This window comes from Fringilla coelebs (assembly GCF_963513975.1).
Source record: "Fringilla coelebs genome assembly, chromosome: 7".
NCBI classification, from domain to species: Eukaryota; Metazoa; Chordata; class Aves; order Passeriformes; family Fringillidae; genus Fringilla; species Fringilla coelebs.
Window position 1 is genome coordinate 32,534,315 of NC_140035.1, and position 20,468 is coordinate 32,554,782.

The following is a 20,468-nucleotide window of genomic DNA, read 5'->3' on the forward strand; positions in this document are numbered from 1 at the left end:
GCCTGTCCCACGGAGCAGAGGCACCTTGGATTTATTTATCCATTTTTAAATCCTTATACTAAGCCCATATTTTCCCCATGCTGTTGCAGGTGCCTGGGCCCCAGAGAAGTGATCAGAGAAGGCTGGACAGAGGCACCAAGTTATTCTGCCTCAGTGATGTGGGAACAACTGCTAAGGAAATGCAAGAGGGCAGCTCTGCTCTGTTGTGCCAAGCTCCTCTCCCAGCCCTGAAGCACAGCGTGGGATTTGACTTAATTGCTCGACTTCCACAGTGAATTCTGCCCAGTGTCAGATGGAACGGCATTAAGGGCTTAACTGTCCTAAAATAACATTTCTAAAGATTGTGCCTTGTTTTTCTGACCTGGTTTATACAATCCTAAATGGAAAGAGATTAGGAATTAAACATATGCAGTGTGAAAATCACAAGGTTTGTTTTGTGAACCCAGCTCAATAAAGTGAAGTGGAAAGGATAAACTACTTAAAGATGCAATCACCAAGAGAGGATCTGGAGACTGCAGGGATGGATAGTGAAGGTGTAGCTCTTCCTGTCTATGCAATTACCCCTAAATGAAGCCAGAAAGACACAATCCAAAGGGAACAAAGACAGGCAGGCACAGCACTGATTCTGCTCTCAAATGCTTGGAATAGCTTGAACTTTTCATGCAAGCTTAATTCTTGGGTGTTTACTTAAATGAGATCCCCACTGGTTTTAATGACGAGCAGACCAATTAATTTCAAAGGACACATGAATATTCTAGTGGAGAAAAAGCAAGCCCAACTGCAAATATAAATTAATAAAGACATTGCAGCCTTTCATACCATCACCTGTCCCATACCTTTCATCTCTCACCTGAAAGAAAAAACCTGCTTCTAGCAAAGGCTGTTTGGCAGAAGTGAGCACACGAGCAGATTTTTCTGCATTAGTGCTTTATTTGCCATCCCAGCTGTTCTCATTCTCTGGAGCACACCAGTGGCACTGGAAGATGCTCTCCAGGACTTGCCTAACTCACTACACCTGCTGCTGGCCTCTCAGCCCCCTGGGGCAGCAGGAAGGAAATGCCCTCAGGGCCATCACTGCACACACAACGGGGGTTTGCTGCTCTTGCTCCACAGTCTTGCTCCTCTTGTGCCTCCTTACTTGCTAAAACAGACACTGCCAACAACACAGGGAAGAAATTTTGTGTGCTTCGTGCGCATCTGTGCAAAAGGGAATGTTAGGATGCAAGCACATAATAAAAAATGTGAGATGTTTTAATTGTGTCTTGCTTAATCACCTGATACACTGCAAAGAAAACAGCACAACTATTATAAGCATAATATCTGATTGCACTTTCATCTTACAGAGTAAAATTCTGATTCTGGAAATAGCTCAGCCTACATTATATGCAGACATATGGCCACGTCTACATGATAAAGAAATTGCACAGGAGGATGAATCTCTAGCTTGATGCAACTCTTGTAAATAAACATGTACCATGAGCAGATCAGGGACTTGACTGCAAATTAGATTCATTCCAATTTCCTAGACCCAGCACACGTGTTTCAAAGCTATCCAAAGGGCAGCCATTGGTCTGGACCTTTGCTGGTGGCTTAGCTTACACTTGGGCAGAGTCACAGAGAGCAGTTTAATTTCACCCAGCTCCCCCGTGACAGCACGGCCACACAAATCACACCAACACGTGCCAGAGAGGGAAAGGTGATTCACTTCCAAACTGCAGCCTCTCCCTCAAATAAATTATAAATGCATTCTATATCATTTCAGCCACCTCAGGGCAGCTCCTACAGCTCAGAAGGAGGTTACACACAGCAGTGTCCTGGTGCCTGCCCTGAGCTGGAGGCAATGCAGGGCCATTCCCCCATCCTGACTGAGGAGGGAAGCAAGCACAGCTGGATCCATCTGCACATCACTTCTAAAAGTGTGCCCAGACAACACTGCTAAGCCAAGGCAGTGGGGTGATCCCTACAGCCCCTCAGCTGACTCAAACATTCACCAGTTCCTGGCAGTAGGATCTCTCTTCTGACTCCCAAGCACTGGCATGGATCAGGGAAGGCCACGTGGGCAGAAACTGGAGCAAACTTTGGGCTCTTCAATGGCTCAGATACCCCTAAAGCATCAAAGGGCAGATAAATATACAAATATATACTAAATACTAACATCCAGATGAGGATGTGACCCACTCACCACTGCCCAGTTAGAGCAGCCCACACAAGAAATCTCATTTACAGTGCATTTTATTACTGGAAAAGCAAGACAGGAGCGCATTTTAAAAGCTGTCACTTACTGACAACTTGTAATATGTGGTTACAAACACTGAAAATGAGTGAAACAGACACTTGGCTTTAGGAAGGAAGAGATGGGAATGGCTGGTACATGTCTTGGTCTCCAAACATAACACTTAAGTCTGATGCTAAAGAAGTGTTTGCAAGACTAACAACAAAAGCTTGTATGTTAGAGGATGGAGTGCAGGTATGAATTAATGAGGGAATTAATTAAATTTACATGCAGGCAACAATAAAGAAAAGAGAAAAGCCACTGTATTCATTAAAAAAAATAAATAAAATAGTGAAATTGGCATTTAATACAGCTTAAGCAGGAAAAACATGCACTACATAAGCATGAATCTTTCCAAAAAACCACTTTTTGATTACATGAAGACATTTAGGAGTGCTGTGTTCAAGTGCTAGAAAGGCCCATGATCCCTGCCTGTCCAGCAATTTGGACATCCTCAACTAGTAGTCTACCACTTAATACAGTGTAAGGAAGCCAGTTCTCTTCTGATATCTGACACTTTTAAACAATTTATCTATTCCAGTACCAACTGTATTTATAGGTGGTAAGTGAACCTAAGTATTAAATAATGAAGAGATGTTCTTCCTATCAGCTGAGTGATGGCAACATTAAAAGCTGGGAACATTACTGCACAAAAACTGCTAGATTTCCCCCTCAAAGAAGCTATTTCTTAAATATTTCATAAAGTTGCTTTTTCAAGTGGCACTAAATATTTTCCAAGATGTTACTTCCTTAGTAAATGTCTCACTAAGTGGCTTTTTTGAACAAGGCAGCTGCTTTCCAGCCGTTTAGCTTTCCTACACACTCCAACATCAGCTTGATGAATGGAGTGCACAGACTGCTCTGGGCTGACCATTCTCCATGCACAGCACAGCAAGCACCTGTGAGTGAGTGCACACCCACAGGGTTACAGAATTCCAGGTACAGAATCACCTCACATGACTGTTTATCAGAGTACTGGATGGCTGCTGCCACCTGGACATCCTGTCCTTGTGGGAGACAAGCAGGAAAAAGCAAAGGGACACTGATCAAGAAAGCTTTAATGAGATTTGACAGGAAGGGTTCAAAGTTGCACAATCTTGTTTTTCCTCTGTGCCTTCCAGCAAACACCAAGTTTAATCCATTTTAAATTTTCAGTATACACAACTCCTTCATTTTCTGACTTTTTGTAGCTCACAAGTACAACACAAGGAGCAATTCCCAACTTACTTCAGCAAAGCTACATCCTGCCACAGGTCCTTGGGATCTGTTCAAGAAATGGCCAGAGGGTCACAGACTTCCCTGAGAAGTCCATCTTTCTTTCCAGCATGGACATTGCCCTCTTCCAGCTACCAGCCACTGGACCCACCTCAGCATTCTTGGCAATGTAAATTAGGAAAGCCATACTCTCTTGCCAGCCAAGTCCTGCTTCAAAATCACTTTTTCAAAACTTCTATCTTTGTGTTAGGAAAAAAACCTCAGGTCTTTATCTTACAGACCTGAAAGTGAATGCAAATCTGGTGAAGGGTTCACCATCATGAGGAAGAATAGTTTGAAACAACAGACTTCAATTTTGCCATTATCTCCTTCTCCAGGAAAAAACAAAATTACTGCAGGAAAATTGTAAAGAGGCATTTTCACTATCATGCTGTCACACCCTGCTTGTCCAACCTGAATATAAGAACAAATGGGAAGTATTACAAGCAGCAAAATAAGAGTAGCATAAACCAGTTTTACCATTCTCTCATTTGCAACACCTAAATACAAAAATTGTCATGTTTTTCCAATCAGCTAAATGCCAGCTGCAATGGTATCATTAAATCTGTACCAGGTCTAACAAAGTAACAAGCAAAGCAATTAAGACTGTATTAGAGACCTTATTCTTACAACATAATCAAAAACACTTCTTTACTTCTGAAAAAAAAAACCATAAATGTCAAAACAAAAGCTCAGAGCTGGAATTCTCATTTTCAGACTAAGCAAAGGCAGTTAATCTATTTCTAAAATGGCATCCAGTTTTGAAGAATAGCTTGGAAAGATCTGGGATATGAAATGGCATAAAGCTCAAAAAATTAAAAAAGAATAAAAAAGGCAAGTGTAAGGGAGGAATGGGCAGAAAGCAAAAATATGGAAAAAGGTACATGAAAAAGAAAAGCAGAGCAGGAGCACAGGACAGACAGACATAAAGAAGTACAGCCCCTGTAACAGAACTGCATTTAACAAATCATCTTCTCAATTACAAGTAACGCAGTAATAGGCAGCCCCCAGTCCTCCAAGTCATGGAGGCAAAAGAAATGTAACAAAAATGGGAGACAGCAATTGGTCAGGACAAATTTGGCTTACTTTCAAACAACATAAAGGAAGCGCAATTACAAATGGAAATAAAGCAGCAAGAAACATAAAACACTAAAGTTTAACTTTTTTTTTTCCCTTAAAACAAGTGCTCAGTGACTTCAAGGAAAGTCATCACTAGATCTGTTTATTTTCTTCCAAGTGCTTCTCAAATACAGAGCTCTGTCATCAAAATGATCACCCACCAGGCAATCTTGGCACCCCAGGATTTTATTTCATTTTTTGAAGTGTTCAGGTATGCATAACAACTCACCAGCACTGCCTTTTAAGGTTTTATGGTGTTTCCTTTCCTTCCTTTCATGGCCAAGCTTGGCACTTGAGCCAGGGCGAGCCTTTTGTTTCCTTCCTGCCAGAAGGAAACAGAAGGGTCACCCCAAAGCAGAGCAACACAAAACCACAGCCAGTTATGTCCTGTGCTCCCCTGCAGCCAGGAAGGGTGAAAGAGAACAGGCAGGTGTAATCCTGACATGAAAAAGTTGACAACAATGTGTATTTCTGCAGCCTGGCAGTCTACAGCATCCTTGGGAAATGGATGTTGCAAAAGCAAGATGCTTCTTCAGATTAAATAACTGCATGTCTTCACTGCTCTTGTATTTTTATTTTTTCTTTTGAAGTAAAAATGCATTTAGGGTGACTAGCATTTGTCTGCTGTGAGGTTCAACATCATTCAATTTCTGCTTGTCATTTTTAAAATTCAGTCTATGAAGAAATGATGGCTGCAGTAGGTAAGTGATGAGAATGACAATCTAGTCAGGGTGGCAAAACTGAGAAAATTAAACTGTACAACTGCACAAGAATCAACTGTGAGATCTCAGTCCTACAAAATACATCTATTTCCCAAATATTTGCCATGAAAGTAGCAAATAAGAGTGAGGTTTTTTTTTCCCCAAAAATGAAACCTTCAGTGGATTCAGATCATCCCCCAAAAAAATCATGTAAAGAAAGTCAGCTAAAGTTGCCTGGGAGGTCAAAGAGCTGTGCTACAAAATGAATGGAACCAGCAAGGTGAGGTTTGCACCAAGCAGGACAACACAAAATGCTCACCAAGACAGGGAGATTTTCCACAGACAGAAAACACACTGGGGGAAAGAAGACAAAGATTAAAAGACAAAGAAATAAAACTTATGTCTCTGTGTAGAAGTAATTCATATTTAATTCTCTTCTGTCACAAGAGAAAGAACAAATATAGCCACACACATACACAACTTAGAGCAATTAATAGTGCAGAAGGAAATAAATCTGTCAGGTCCTGACAAGGATCACATTATTCTAACAAAATACAAACAAGCCTATCTTACAAGTGTTTTAACCCAGAATTTATCAAAGCACCTTCTTGAGAAGCTGAAAATTCTAATGGATGCATCAAAGGCAACAGAGAAGTCACAGCACAAGTAGAGAGACTCCAGGAAATTAAAAACTCTGCCCACAGCCAAAGACAGCATTTGTGACAAGGAATCTGAGTGGAGGAGGGACAGGGAAATGACAAGAATAGAGTGAAGTGAGTGGTCCCAATGATGCTGGTGAGACTATGTATAGAACAAGCACATGCCACAATAAAGGCAGACTGCACAATCCACCCCCAGGTAGCTCCACATCAAGGAAGCACTAGCAGCATCCGTGGAATTCTTCTAATTTCACCTTTTAAACAGACTGCTGGGAGGCATTTTGATAGATTTATGTTGGAGTGCTGGAGCGAGTTCAAACACAAGCCACGCCATCATCAAAACTAGAGGAACTGATACATGGAGGAAGGAAAGCAGCTGAGCATGCCAAGCTTGGGAAAGGTGCAGGCAAATGAGGATTCTTGCAGCTTACAAATACCTGAAGGATGCAGCCATCGAGGAGACAGCAGTTAGTCAGGACAAAATGGGCTTCATTTCAAATAACACCAAGGAAGCACAGTTGCAAAATAGTAATAGTTTCAGGAAATTCTTAATGGCAGAACAGTGCAACGACAGTTATTTTAAAGCAGAGAGCATCTGATCTAGATGTACACATGAGATCATCTCACATGGAGTCAGTCATAGTCTATAGCTCTGTCAAAGCATAGCCATGATCCACTGGATGGCTGTCAGACACAGGGGATACCCAAAGAGCCTTCTACTCTTCTGTTTTGGGTGAATGATGGTGCCTTCTATTCCAAACCCAACTGCAGAAAGGTTTGGATGGAAACACAACCATATCGAGTACTTGCAGCTATTCACTTCAATGAAAATTTTGAAGTGATTACAGCTAATAAGCACACTATTTCTAAACCTCTGAAGTGATATCATGATTCTGATAGACCATATGGTTTCAGTGTATTTATACCACACTCAGCTCTTCGGAGCCTTTTCACATGTCAGCTGTGACTGTCTTCTGGGGACACACAGCAGGTTTGGGTGCTGGGGGACTGGGGGAGGACCCTAGTGGGACTTCTGGTGGGTTGTGGCACTGCTGTGAGCCACCCACCCCACCCCTATCTTCAGCGCTGCCAAATTCAAGGAAACGTTTCCTCGACCGGAATCCTCTTTCCCAACCCCAATACCCAAATCAGTAATCAAATGTTGGTGTTAATTTGCAACAAATTAAATTAAGCAAAATACCCTGTGTTCAGACTGTTTTGCCAGCAACAGGAGCAGATGCTTTCCTAGAGGCAGTATTTAATTTACTAAGACCCCATTCACTTGCTAACAGCACTGAGCTTGATCAAGACCTCCTGTGTCATTGGGAAAGTCGTAGCTGCTCTAAAAGTGCCTGTAAGTAAACAAGAAACATTGCTGAATAACACAAAATGTCACCAACTTCTTGCAGCATCAATCCTGTTCTTCAGAGAGAAAACAGAACCTCTAAAGAAGGGCACTAAGTATTTCTTCTTTATAGGTCACTGAGCTATTAATATTTTTTACTTTTTCTACCTCTGTTCCCATGGAGTTATGTCATGAGACAGAAGCACAGCCACATTAACCCCACTGCAATCCTGCCATTCCGTTGAAAACATGACCTATTAGTAATTAATCTTAGAACTGGAGGTAATAATAGCTCTCTCCACCTCACCAACAGCACTGCTCATCCTGCATTTACAGCTCCTACAAGGACCCTTGACAGGGGAGAGAGAACCAGGGGAATGTGTTAGCTACTGCAAAATGAGACAGGAGCTACTGACTTTGTAACCCGTTATTAACCAAAAGCTTTTCCTCCATTTCATTTTCTGCAGTCAAACACATACTCAGAGAGACAAAAGGTCCATTTGTTTCCTCTCTCGACGCACACATGTGCGACTCATTAATGTTAATTGGATTTATGAATGCCTGCTGAAAAGAGAAGAAACTGTAAAGATTTCCCATTTGCAGAGAAACAATCAAAGGAATAATTTCTTGTGCGTCTTGCTGATGAAGAGATGAGGAAATAATGGATGAGTCACTTTACATTATGATTCAAAATTCTTAAAATAGAAGAGATGAAAACACTGATTTCTGTATAGGTCATATTCATGTAAGGGACTCTTTCTAAGAATCCAATTTGAACCTTCAAATATAGTTCTGCTTCTAATTACCCAGCTCCAAGAAGAAATCCTGAATTGTAATGATACAGATTTGTTGCTGTAATTCAATTTGTCAGGTGTAAAATACAAATGCAATTTCCTCTGCACACCCCCCCTGTAGCTTTCAAAGAGACACTGAACTTGAGCCATTTGATAATTCATTCCATATTGTAGCTTTCACATTTACTATGCATAAAACTTCTGACAGGTTGCCTTTTTTATTTTTTTTTAAGAAGGTGATTATACATGGCTCTGGTTACTCTGCTAACTGGTTTGAAAATAAATCCAACATTCATCTCGTGGCTACAACACAGCATTAGCCACAACCTACCAGGGCACTTCAAAGCGAGCTCCAAATTTCTGCTACCTCTGATGGGGATGAGGGAGGACATCCACAATCCTCACATGCACTGATTTGCTCTCTGGGAACTTCTCCCGCTCAGCTCCAGTGGAGTGGAGACTCTTGGAGTCAACAAGGCCCCTCTCAGAGAAAAGAGAGTTTCAGCCACTCATAAAGAACTCTGGCCCTTCCTTCCTTCAGGATCACATTTCCTCTAGGACAACCAAGGGCTGTAGGAAATGAGCATGATGCCACTCCACTGTGCTAAACAATGGGCTTGAATATACAGAGTATATATTAACAATGTTGTGTATGTATGATAATATAAAAATACATACTGAAATATAAATATGTAATGTGAACTAAGTACTTAAATATATACTTAGTATATACAAGTACATAAAGTATATAAAGCATATAAATATATACTTATATCAAAACTGTAAGCACACCACACCCACTGTATGAAAAGATGCAAAATATCCAAACAATCTCCTGGAAATACTCAAACTGTGGAAGTGTACACTGCCCATCCCACAGTGCAAATATCCGAAAAATCTCCTGGAAACACTCAAACTGTGGAAGTGTACACTGCCCATCCCACAGTGCAAGAGCTCTGAGGGCTGAACAAGACAAGGTTGATAGTCAGTTTCTCATTTTTCCCCTCTTCAGAACAATCTATAGTGAAGGACTGCAGACTACAATGCTTGGCTCGAGTTTTCCTTGCCTCTGCATAAAGCTGTTCTAATGACAACAATTCAATTTCTATGTCAGTTGTGTTCCTGAGTACCTTTTAAAAGCCTTCCCAAAATTAAGGCTATATACTCCAGTAATTTTCAATATGAAAAAGTGCAATCAATAAAATACTGCTGATAGTGCACACGATTTGTGGAGAGTGAGAGCTAAATATGAATTAGTTTTGGAAAAGTTCCGAGTCTATCATCTTCCTTAATTACAAGTTGGGTCATTGACTACGAACGGCGTGACTCAGCCTGGGAATCCCTGCAAAGGAACCCTGAGCAGATTTAATGGTTGCATTTGATTTATTTGTTCCTCAGAGCTGAAACAAGCCCTGTGTCAGACCTCTGACGGATCAGGAGCTCCCCAGAGGGCATCGGAGCAGGCACTGCTCCTGCCAGCTGGATGTCATCTGGGATGGGGGAAGCCAGGAGCACCCAGGAGTCCCAAAAGGTTGGGAGCAGGGCACAGCAGGGACATGCCTTGCTTCCCAAGGAACCTCACCACAGAGGAGTCAATTAAAAGCTGCTCCTCAACAGATCAAATGTGAAATTGTAACCTTGACTGAGGAGGGAGGGATATTTAGTCCTGCACTCGGCTTAAAAGCACAGTCAATTAAATTAATGCTGCTCAGTGGAGTTTTGGGCGTCTCCCAGGATGGACATGCCAGTCTCTCCTTCCACCCTCAATTTTACTTTGTTCCCCTGTATCTGATCAGGATTTTCCATCTCTTAACTTGAACTTGTTGCCTCCTGTCACACACCTCCAAGACAAGCCTGACTGACCAAAAATTCTCCAAGCCTGTCTGGTTTCCCAGCACGAGAACCTGAACGAACAACACAGACAGTGCCACTGCTGTGACAAGGACAGGCAAAATTTGTCTGCTGGTTTTCTGCAGTTCCATCATGATGCTATTCCCTAATGATGTGTTACCACTTGGTGACTCTACACCCTCTCTCTGTTAAACACTTCAGCAGTTTTGGTTTCCTTCACACAGCTCGCTGCAGTTTCATTCCCTGGGAAGCTGCACTTTTCCTTCTTTAATTCTCCATTCCTTACAAAGCAGGTCCACTCTGGGCACACTCAACCCCCACAGGGAGCTGGTGGTGCAGCCACCAGGTTTTGCTGGACTTTTCTAATTACACTGCCATGACACTTTCATACCCACGAGCACTCCGAGGTGTTTCATAAAGAAAACCTCAAATATTTCTGACATCCTGCTGGTGGGAAGCTTTTCTCTCTGCTCAGCATTACTAATACAACAGGCTACAACTCCACAAACTATTGGAAGTAATCCTTTAAAACTGCTCTCATCTCTTCCTGATCCTTAATTCCACCTGCTAGTTCATGCAAATTCACTTATTTGCCAAACAAACAGGTGTCAGATGATTTACCGGCTCATTTGCACGGCAGAAGGACAAGCAAATATTATCTTGATTTTTCTCCCTCATGAAATATTTCCATAAAACTATCAGAAAAAAATTAGCATTGCTATTAGAAATATAAATGGAAAGAAGCCAGAAAACCCATTTGTTCAGCAGCAGATTCCACTGCCACCCTCAGAGTATCCTGAAGCATTAACTATAGTTTAAGAATGTTTTGCAAACCAGCAGCATAAAAGGTATTTTGCTTTAAAAAAAGGCTACTAACAACCTTGTTTTCTTTGTAGAAACAGTTGTTTACTACTCATGTAGAAGAGCATAATGTTCTTTATGCAACTGAATTAAGTTTCCAGAGTCTCACTTTTAAGCAAACCTGAAAACTTTTTTTTTTTTACAATAAAGACCATTTTGTAAAAATAGAATACTTAAAAAAATAAACAAAACACAAAAACTGAGACTAAACCCACAGTGTACTATGGTGCAAGTGTATAAGAAGCCAAAGATTTTTGGTATAAAGACATTTATACCACTTCATTACTTTGCTCTTTTTGTTTAAATTCAGAAACCAACCCAGATGAGGGTTCAACACTCATATAAACAGGCTCAGAACTAAGACTGGGACAGGCGGGTTTAGTGCTGGCAAAGTTTGAGGACATCTTTGTCTTTGTTATTCTCTCTCGTGATAAAGCCAACTGTTTCCAAAAGAGGAAGACAAAAGTTCCTATGCAGTTACACAACTTTAGGCAAACTTCACTAAATAATTACACATTTCAATAATGAATAGTTTAAAAAAAAAAAAAAGGCCTTTTGCTTTATAAATTTAGGCTCAGGCTGTTTCATGGACTGCTTGGGCAAAACCCCTATGCATCATAATCCCTCACAGAGCCAAGTGTGCCCCAAGTTTTAACTCCAGACATTTTATCAAAATCCATATGAAGAGCTAGCTGGTATTCTCTAATGGGTATTGTGGTTTCCTGTCAAAAACAGTCGCAGCAGAAATTAAATACTTCGAAATTGCAGCTATTTAAACAATTGTATTCTGCCATGTAAATCAAGATGTATTTATAAAAAAAAAAAAAACCTATCTCACAGGTGTCAGATCACAGAATCTGGAACAGTGTGGGCTGGAATGGACCCCAAGATCATTTAGCTGCAACCCTAGTGCCATGGGCAGGGACACCTACACTGATTTATATCCATTGTGGAAGTATGCTACCAGCTAGATGGAAAGGAAGCTCCTTCCCTGAGTCCAGAAACTCATTTCCATAAGGCAAAGAGGTAAATTCTAACAGATATTGTGCAGTGCTAAGTTTGAAGGAAAATCTGACCAAGCCTTGGCCACTGTAGGCAATCAAGCCCTATGCTGGCTGTGAGAAATCTTGCAACATGAATATTTGAGTTCAGCTGGGTCCCAGAGGAGGTAGCCTGATCACTTGCTATTTGGGGAAAGAAGCCTCTCTAAAAATATCATTTTCACACACATAAAAAAATCATTTCAAAAATGCAAATTACCACAGTCAGACACAAAGCCTGACGAGTCCTAAGTCGTTGGTACAAACCAAGAATGCTGATGAGCATCTAAACATAAACAAACAAAAAAAAAATCTCTCAGCTCCTCAAACCAATTCTCAACATTCTCCAAGCCACTTGCAGAATTTTAACACAAAACCTGTTCTTTATCACATGCAATCAGGGAAGCAATGCCAGGTGGGAGATATGGAGATCACTCTCCAGGCATTATTTCTGGATTTGCACTTACAGCTGAGAAGAAAGAATCTGCATTTCCTTTCTTACACCACTATCTGTATAACTACCACCCATTTAAAATGCCATATGAAAAATATTTGGAAAACTACTCTCTGAATTAATTAAAAAGGAAAAAAAAAGTTCCCACAGAAATTCATGCTCACACATAACTCGGTGTTCAGAACAAACATTCTCTGCTAAGGGAGGAAAAAAAAACCCTCTGCCCCATCTGTACCCCTGCCTTGGCCAGTCCTCAGAGGAAAGGAACTGTAAATATATTTTAACAAAATAAATTAATTACACTATGAGTTAAAATCTCCTGGTTCCTGATGCCTTCAGACAGTTTCTTATCTCCATTAAACAAACAAGGTTAAACATGACAAATATTGTGCCTCCTTGTGAGTAAATGTTGTTTTGTTTACTTTGGGGTTTTTCAAACAACAGTAAGTCACAGCTCATCATATAACAGCCTCTCAAGAATGCCGGGGGAAAAGCATTTGTTCTCATTCCAAAAATGTGTGGAAAAATAGAAGGGCCTGACTGGTATTTGTTTTTAAGGGACTGGCCAGATAGAGCCAAATTAGGAAGGCTCACTCCCTCTTCTCCCATGTGTACAACTGAATCACAAGTGAGCAAAGGAAAAAAATCAACTCACTTTCCACTACCACCAGGCAGCATTAAAGAATCTGCCTTACAAATAATTATTAACTGCATTAAGATATTGAATCACAGAAAATGCTCTGTATTGATTCTGTGGGATGCTTTAAGTTCATCCCTACCTATATTTTAGATGCATCTATTCAATGGCTTTGATTTTTGCAGACAATAATTGTTCCTGTTGACATTCCTGAATGCCATACAGAAAAGGAAACATTGCAACTGTCACCAGTTAGAGGCATCAGAGATCTTGCAGCTACTTCGTCAAGCCCTACAGAAAACCCCACTGTGCTCAGCTTAGAGGCCACTCAGCTCACCACTCAGTGTCCTCTAGACCCACAACCCAAAGTTAACTCCTTTTTCCAACTGTGAATCCCTGCTGATGGGAAGGTCAAGAAACCCGAATTTTCCCAGAGCCCACAGGAAAGCCAAGAATTTTAGGACTGCAATCTTCACCTTGGAAAAGTCTAATTAGTTTAAAGACTTAAAAAAAAAAAAAATCTGTGGTTTTGAAAATACAGGAGCCAGCTTGCTGTTTTCCAGTTAGCAACATGGTACACAACATGTTAGCAACACCATTTTCCAAGTGTGAGCAGCATGTTAAAATTAACGTTGTGTATCTCAGAGCTAAGAGATTGCTATGGATATTTGCATCAGAAAATATTCAAGGCAAAGGCTCTCCTCAGACTTATTCTTTAAGGCCTCGATCTGAAAAAACTAAACAAGTGTACTAATTTAACCATGGTAATAGTCTAATTACATTCAACAGAACACCGATGTGTTTGAAGCTTACCATGCATTTAATAAGCTTTTACAGTACAAAAGCCTGCTCAGTAATAGCTCTGAAGCAGAAGCTGCCCCAATTTAAATCTGCTGCATGCTGGACTCCAGCTCCTGCTATTTTTTGGACCAGAGGATGGAGTCACATGGAGTCTGATGGACACAGGAGCGCTGTATCTCGCCGCACGAGGCTTGAGACCTCTCTGAACTGCTCTGGAAATGCACTCAAATTATGAAAGTTTCCTCTAAACTCACCAAAACATGCCTGCTGATAATGTTTTGAACCAGAACTGTTAGAGACAGCCTCACACAAATAAACCAAGTAACCTGAGTTCAAACAAATGGACTTTAGAAGTAGGACATGGTTATGATTTTATTGTTCCTTAAACTTTACCAGTTTATTCCATTGCCTTCTGAGTGGTTGGTTTTCAATCATGATCTAAGAAACGTTTATTAATTATTAAAATTAAATGTGGCAAAATTTATTTTGCCACTTTAACATTTTGATGAGTTAGGGCTGTTCAGCTTCTTTCACAGAAAAGATGTGAACGTTTTCAAGTTTCAAACTTAGGTCAAAAAAGACATTAGCAGATCCAGAGGGAACATAACCACTGAAGGAAGTAACAGGTGATTTTTCTCCCTTAACTAATACAACTCTGGCCTAGCAACTCAAGCCTACAAATTCTGCAACATTAACGATGAAAAACAACATATTGCAATAGTTCTATTAAATTCTGCATGTGTAAGATAGAATTGAAAAATTATCCTCCTGCTGCTGGTAATATACAATATGGCAAAGAGAACTGCAGGATGTCATTTTACCAGTATTTAAAATAAACCTAAGGTAACTATTGTTTATTTTATACGTGTACTAGACAGCTTGAAACCAATGGACATTTACCCTGATCATGCAGAATTACAGCTGCTGTTGTCATTCATCAAGAAATGTTTTGGTTTAATACTTTCTTCCTGTAGTAGGGAATGAATATTTGTAATAGAAATTCTCATACAATACATTTTTATGTCTGCCACAACCTATTTACTTTAGGAGATGTGGGAATACAAAACTGCTCTACAAAGTGTAAAAGAGCTAAAGACAACAGACAGCCTGAGCAACAGATGGCACCTTCAGAGGGCACAAGTGTGACAGTGTTTGAACTCCATGGAGCTTTCACAAAAATAGAGGCATGCCCTAGGACTTCTAAAAGGAGTTATAAACAAATTAATTACATTATTAATTAACTAATATCCCTGCAGTAATAACCCAGCTGCCTGGGAGGCACAATGCTGTACTGCATGGTAGCCACCTGAAGTTCATGAGATCATCCTCTCCACAAGGCTTAGGGCAGTGAGTTCAGAGTTTGATTCCAGTTTTAAACAACTTGTGACTGCCTCCCTTGGACCTGGGGGCCACTGCTTCCATTCTACCCCTGGAGTGCCCTGTGGTCACACTTTTAACCAAAGTATAAACCTAAAAATATAGAGGTCACTGTTAGTCACAAAAATAGTGCTTGGTGTACTCGGTCCTTTAACCAACTTCTTATCAGGACTTTCTAATCCTATCTACTTTCTATCTGTTATCAACAAGACACTTGAAACTAGAATTACAGTAGCACCACACAGAGGTCTGAGCTTTTCCCTGACCTCCTCAGCCAAGTGACAGCACCTTAATCATTCTGATCACCACCAGAGAAAATCTATTTGTCCAACTGAAAGATGTGAAGGAGCCCCACATGTCCAGTCCTCCACCACTGTAAATCTCAAGGAAACAGAGCCCTTTACACCAGTGCAATACCTTAAGGTGAAATAGCAGATACTCAGTCACCAGCCACATACCAGCTACTCAGAAAGCCAAAGCAAACTTCTCTTGCTGACCAACCAAAATTTTATATATTAACTAGGATAAATACTTTATCCTAGTTTGGGGTTTATATCCTGAAAGACATTTTAAGGATTTTTAAAAAATCACCTGTGGTTCCAACTCCAAGCAACTGATTTCTCTCTCCAGAAAGTGGGTTTTTTTTCATACAAGTTTCAATATTTTTTGAGATTATAAACTGCAAGACAGCAGCCACAGCAAGGAAGATGAATTACAAAGACAGACCACTGTAATTTGGCACCAATAACATAAGGCAAAAAAAAAAAAAACAGAGCAAGTGCATTATAAGTTCAGGATCATAGGCAAAACAAAGAGTTTGTAGCAAAGATTTTTATAAACTGCTACAGCCAAAAAGAACATCCTTGGGAAAACTTCACAGCCACCAAGTACAAACCCTGACATGAAATGGCCAAGCAATCAAGCCAATATTCATTGATTAAAACACCAAAAAGCATGAAAATACAGAAAGAGCACTAGAAATTGGAAACATCATTGCATAGTACTGACCCACATGCTAAGTCTTGAGTTTCTAGCTCAGAAACCATCTGCCACAAAAAAAACACATGGCAGTTGGTGACAGTACTCCAGCAACAACAAAAAAACCTTCCAAAGAGCTGCCATGGAGTACTCCAGTGGCAGATTAGCTATTGTTCAGAGACTGTGCATGTTGGAAGGGTATTTCAGGCAACACAAACTGCACAGGGAGAGGATAAAGCCTGATCTGACAGCACAAACACCACCAATTTGTTTTAACCATACTGCCCAATTTTCTCAAGTTACTTTTTAATAGGAGTTTGGAGTCTCTTCTTCCACAGGGGGCCATTTCCCATCAACTCCTTGTTCTGATTTATTTTCCTGACAAGAAGTAGCAAGATCACAATTGGGTAAGGCATCCATACCCCAAGAGCTATCCAGAGGGCCAGGGGGACCACGTGCACTGGGCAAAGCTCTCAGACACCCAAACTGCATGTAGACACACATTCCTTCATTCCCCACCCTCACCTGACTTAAGGTTCATTCACAAGCAACTTTTCATTATTTTATTTAATTCTAAAAGTTGTACAGTAACCTGTTTTCTCAGTTTCCTAAAGCCACCCTTTCCTTTGTTCCCTCGTGCTTTTCCCCTCTCTCTGAGCTCAGGTTTTCCCAATGCTTTCTCTTGAGGAATAAAACTGTGGCTTTCCCCATCCTCCTCCTACTCTGAATTTTTACCCTTCATGTACTTCTCTCCCCCTCCCAAATAACCCCATCTCAAAGCCCACACTCACTAGGCATTAAAGACAGGTAGAGAAAAAACCAAGGCAGTAGAAACACTGTCACTCCATCTTTTCTACCAAAAAGTAACTTTCTGAAGCTCTCCACTGAGCAGCTTTTATAGAAGGCCAAAGCTTTGTGTTTCATGTTCCCTACCAGCTCTTTCTTCCTGCTGTATTCTGGGAGTTTTGAACCAAATCTTCAAAGAGTTTTAAACTACTAATCCTGTGTGAAACAGAACACAGGCAGAGGACAACATGTAACAATCACCCACAGAGACAAACAATCAGGGGGAAAAAAATCTCTCAGTGACCTCTCCTGGGGAGCAGGGCAAAAAAAAAAAAAAAAAAAAAAAAAAAAAAGGAGTTTCAGGGCAATACCAGGTCACTCCAGAACGGGACAGTAGTGAAAAAGCCCAAGGAGCTTTCTCCCCTAAAACCTGACCAACTCAGGTTTGAAGGTACACCACATAAATCATTTCAAAACCACAGCATCATCTGACTAGACCCAGCACTTTTCTACCTGATGTGAAATTCTACTGAGATGTACCCTCACCTTCATTTCTACAGAGTGTGGTGGCAGAACTCTGAAGGAGAACCAAAACTTAACAAAGGTAAGTTTGGACAGAAGCAATCCTGTGCTGTACAAAGGGAGGCTGTTTTCAAGTTCTCCTTGGTTTATGAGGAAGCAGTGATTTTTGAAAGCTTGGAGCTCAGATGAAGAGACAATGACTGCTTTAGAGCAAATAGGAAGATATGTCTGAGTCAGAGCAGCTTCAAAATTTCTGATTTTTAGCTTCACAGATTGCTGTTTCTCCTAGCCTTATTCTACAGCGGAAGACAGCAAGAGCATACTAAAAGGCTGTGCTCTTACTGGAATTCTAAAGACTTGGTCTAGCTTACACTAACAAATACTTTCTTCCTTCCAAGTCTGAAAAGCTTGTTTACAGTGAAAGTGACCAGCCCTCTGAAACAATGAAACATCTGATTTTCCCCTTGAAACGGATGTAAATGCACTTCAGCACCACAGAACTATCCATTCTGAGCTAGCATCACAACTCCATGGTATCTTTACCTCCTATAAATTAAAAAATAGCCCAAACAGAAACACAAACCTTGATGCCTGCACCTATAACATTTTTTTCATAGGGAAGGATTCCATTTCTCTGTCCACAGAGCCAACATCAAGAACTCTTCCTTTTCAACCCAGCAAAAACTTTGCCAGTGCTCAATGCCCACAGAGAAGCTGTTGAGCTAAGGGCTCTCGTGGCAGTCCCGCAGCCAACACTGCCTTGTCTCCCCTCACATCTGTCTCAATGAAGAGCAGGGTTGAGTTAAAATTTCTTCCCAGAGTACATTTTTTTTCCAGAGTATGAGCCTTTCAAAGTACACACGGTTATTTTTTTAATTGACTTTGAAGTTAGCACCCGTCTTTCCCAAAATATTTTGGTCATAAATAATTTTATCAGTAAATACATTAATCAGGAATATTGAGAACACAGCACAGCTGCCTCTTTTTTTTTTTTTTTTTTGCCAAGGGAATAAAAATATTTTAAAAAACGCTGTTGAGGCAGAATCCATTATGAACTGCAAGATAATACACAGTCCAAAAGTTACATCAGAGTATTCTCAGTCCTGCCAAATGCATCTTTACTGAAATTGTTTAGTAGGAAGAAGGTGATGGATCATGCCATTATTTGAAATGTACCAAATATTTCTGCAGTAGGTCTTGGGTTTGCAACTGTAACAGTGAAATATTACACGCATATTGCCATCTCATGGATACTACAAATACTTGTTCAAAATTCCAAGAATGCAATCCCTGACAGAAAAATATGCAGAAGCCACAGCAAATAAAATTGTAAAGATTTACAACGTGAAAGCAGGAACTTCACATTTGAAACAGTCCAAAAATCTGCCTCAGATTCTCTCGTAGTAGTTACTATTTTTATGACTTGGCTCAGACTTGCTTTAATCTCTTTATTTAGGAAGAAATTGCAAGCTTGCCAACTCTAGCAAATGTTAAGTACTTCAGTAAATTCCCCATCAATATAGGTCGTGCATTCGAGGGAACAAGAATGTGGTGAGTAAGTTCTGCTCCATCTCCTCCAAAGAGGATTTCAGAATAAGGCAGTGATGGGAGAGAGAGATAAACAACGTGGCTAAGCCCCTCTTTCAGCTCCATCCTCCTCTCCAGACATCTGTCCACACCGTGTTGTGCCGTGATTGAGATGTTCTGCGATGCAGCTCACCCAGCCTGCCGTTATCCTACATCCCCTTTTATCAGAGCAGGCAGGAGGGAAAATGCATTGCCAAGGCTATTGCACCGTCACTCTTCCATTAAAGTTCAGTAACAGCACGAGGCGAGTTCGAGCAAGTCAGCAAAACCATAGGAAACCCAACAGATGCAAAGATACACCCGAGTATGGAGGATCAATCCAGAAACAGTCCGAATAGCCTGTGCAGGCTTTCCGGAGCATCTCCGCCAAATTGCCCAAACCCACCGAGTCCTGTCAAACCCCGAGTTCTGCCTTCAAAGAGAACTTGGCAGCCCACAAACCAAAACGCGGATCGTTTCTCGGGCTCCGCTCCAACAAACGCATCTCCCTACCCGAAGGGCTCGGACGAGCGAGCAGACAAGTTTCGGGTGCCTGCCCGCACTTCCCCGGGCGGGCCCCGCGGCTGTCCCCGCACGGGGGGCGGACAGCACCGCCGCTCACCGGGGAGCCCCCGCGCCGGGAGCCGCGCTCAGCCCGCCGGCGGCCGCCTCTCCCCGAGCCCCCGCGGGCTGCGGAGCCCCGGCCCTGCGGCTCCCCGCCCAGAAGGGGGCCCGGGCCGCCCCTCCGCCCGCAGCGCGGCTCTGCGGGGCCACGGCAGCGCCTGCCCCGGCCGGGAGCCGAGGGCACCGCGTCCCCGCGGCGGCACAGGAGGGGCGGGCGGCCCCGGCTGCCGCCGCGAGCCGGAACGGGAGAAGGAGGAAGGGGGAAGGCAAGGGAAGAAGCCATTACCAGAGTTTTGTTCCCGTTCTTGCTGAGGGGGCCGCGGAAAACTCCCTTGATGTTGCGAAAGTGCCCGTTGCTGAGATGCGCGGAGCTGATGACAATGTAGTAGCACTCCATGGGGCCGGGGCCGCCTCCTCGGGCCGGGCTCGGCGGGGCTGGGCGGGGAGGGCCGGGGCCGGGGCCGGCGGGGCCCGGGGGTGCGGCCCCTCAGGCGCGGCGCGGCCGCGGGAGGAGGATGAGGAGGATGAGGCGGATGCGCGGCGGGGCGGCCGCGGCGGAGCCGAGCGAGCTGCCGCCGCCGCTGGCAGGCATAGTGCTATTATAGCGAGCAGCCTTGCCGGTCGGCTGCACTGAGCCAATGGCAGGGAGCCACTGGGCTGGTACCGAGCGCTGTCAGAGGAGGACATCTGTCACACGCCGCCTCCACCGCCACCCACCGCCCCACGCCCCGCTGCCCCCGCCGCGGACGGGCCGGCGGCAGGTAAGGGGGGACGGGCGGGGGGAGAGGGCAGAGCCGGCACCCCGACCGCGGCGAGCCCCGCAGGTG

General features: G+C 42.5%; 1 protein-coding gene across 1 annotated transcript in view; it reads right to left on the reverse strand.

Moving 5' to 3' along the window:
- ZNF804A (zinc finger protein 804A) overlaps nt 1-20,053 on the reverse strand; it is a 141,678-nt gene extending 121,625 nt beyond the window's left edge. Inside the window, exon 1 of the mRNA XM_084209304.1 lies at nt 19,928-20,053. Coding sequence (XP_084065430.1) covers nt 19,928-20,038 — 111 coding nt within the window. The 5' untranslated portion in view covers nt 20,039-20,053. The remainder of the gene's footprint in view (nt 1-19,927) is intronic.
- Between the last annotated feature and the right edge of the window lie 415 nt (nt 20,054-20,468).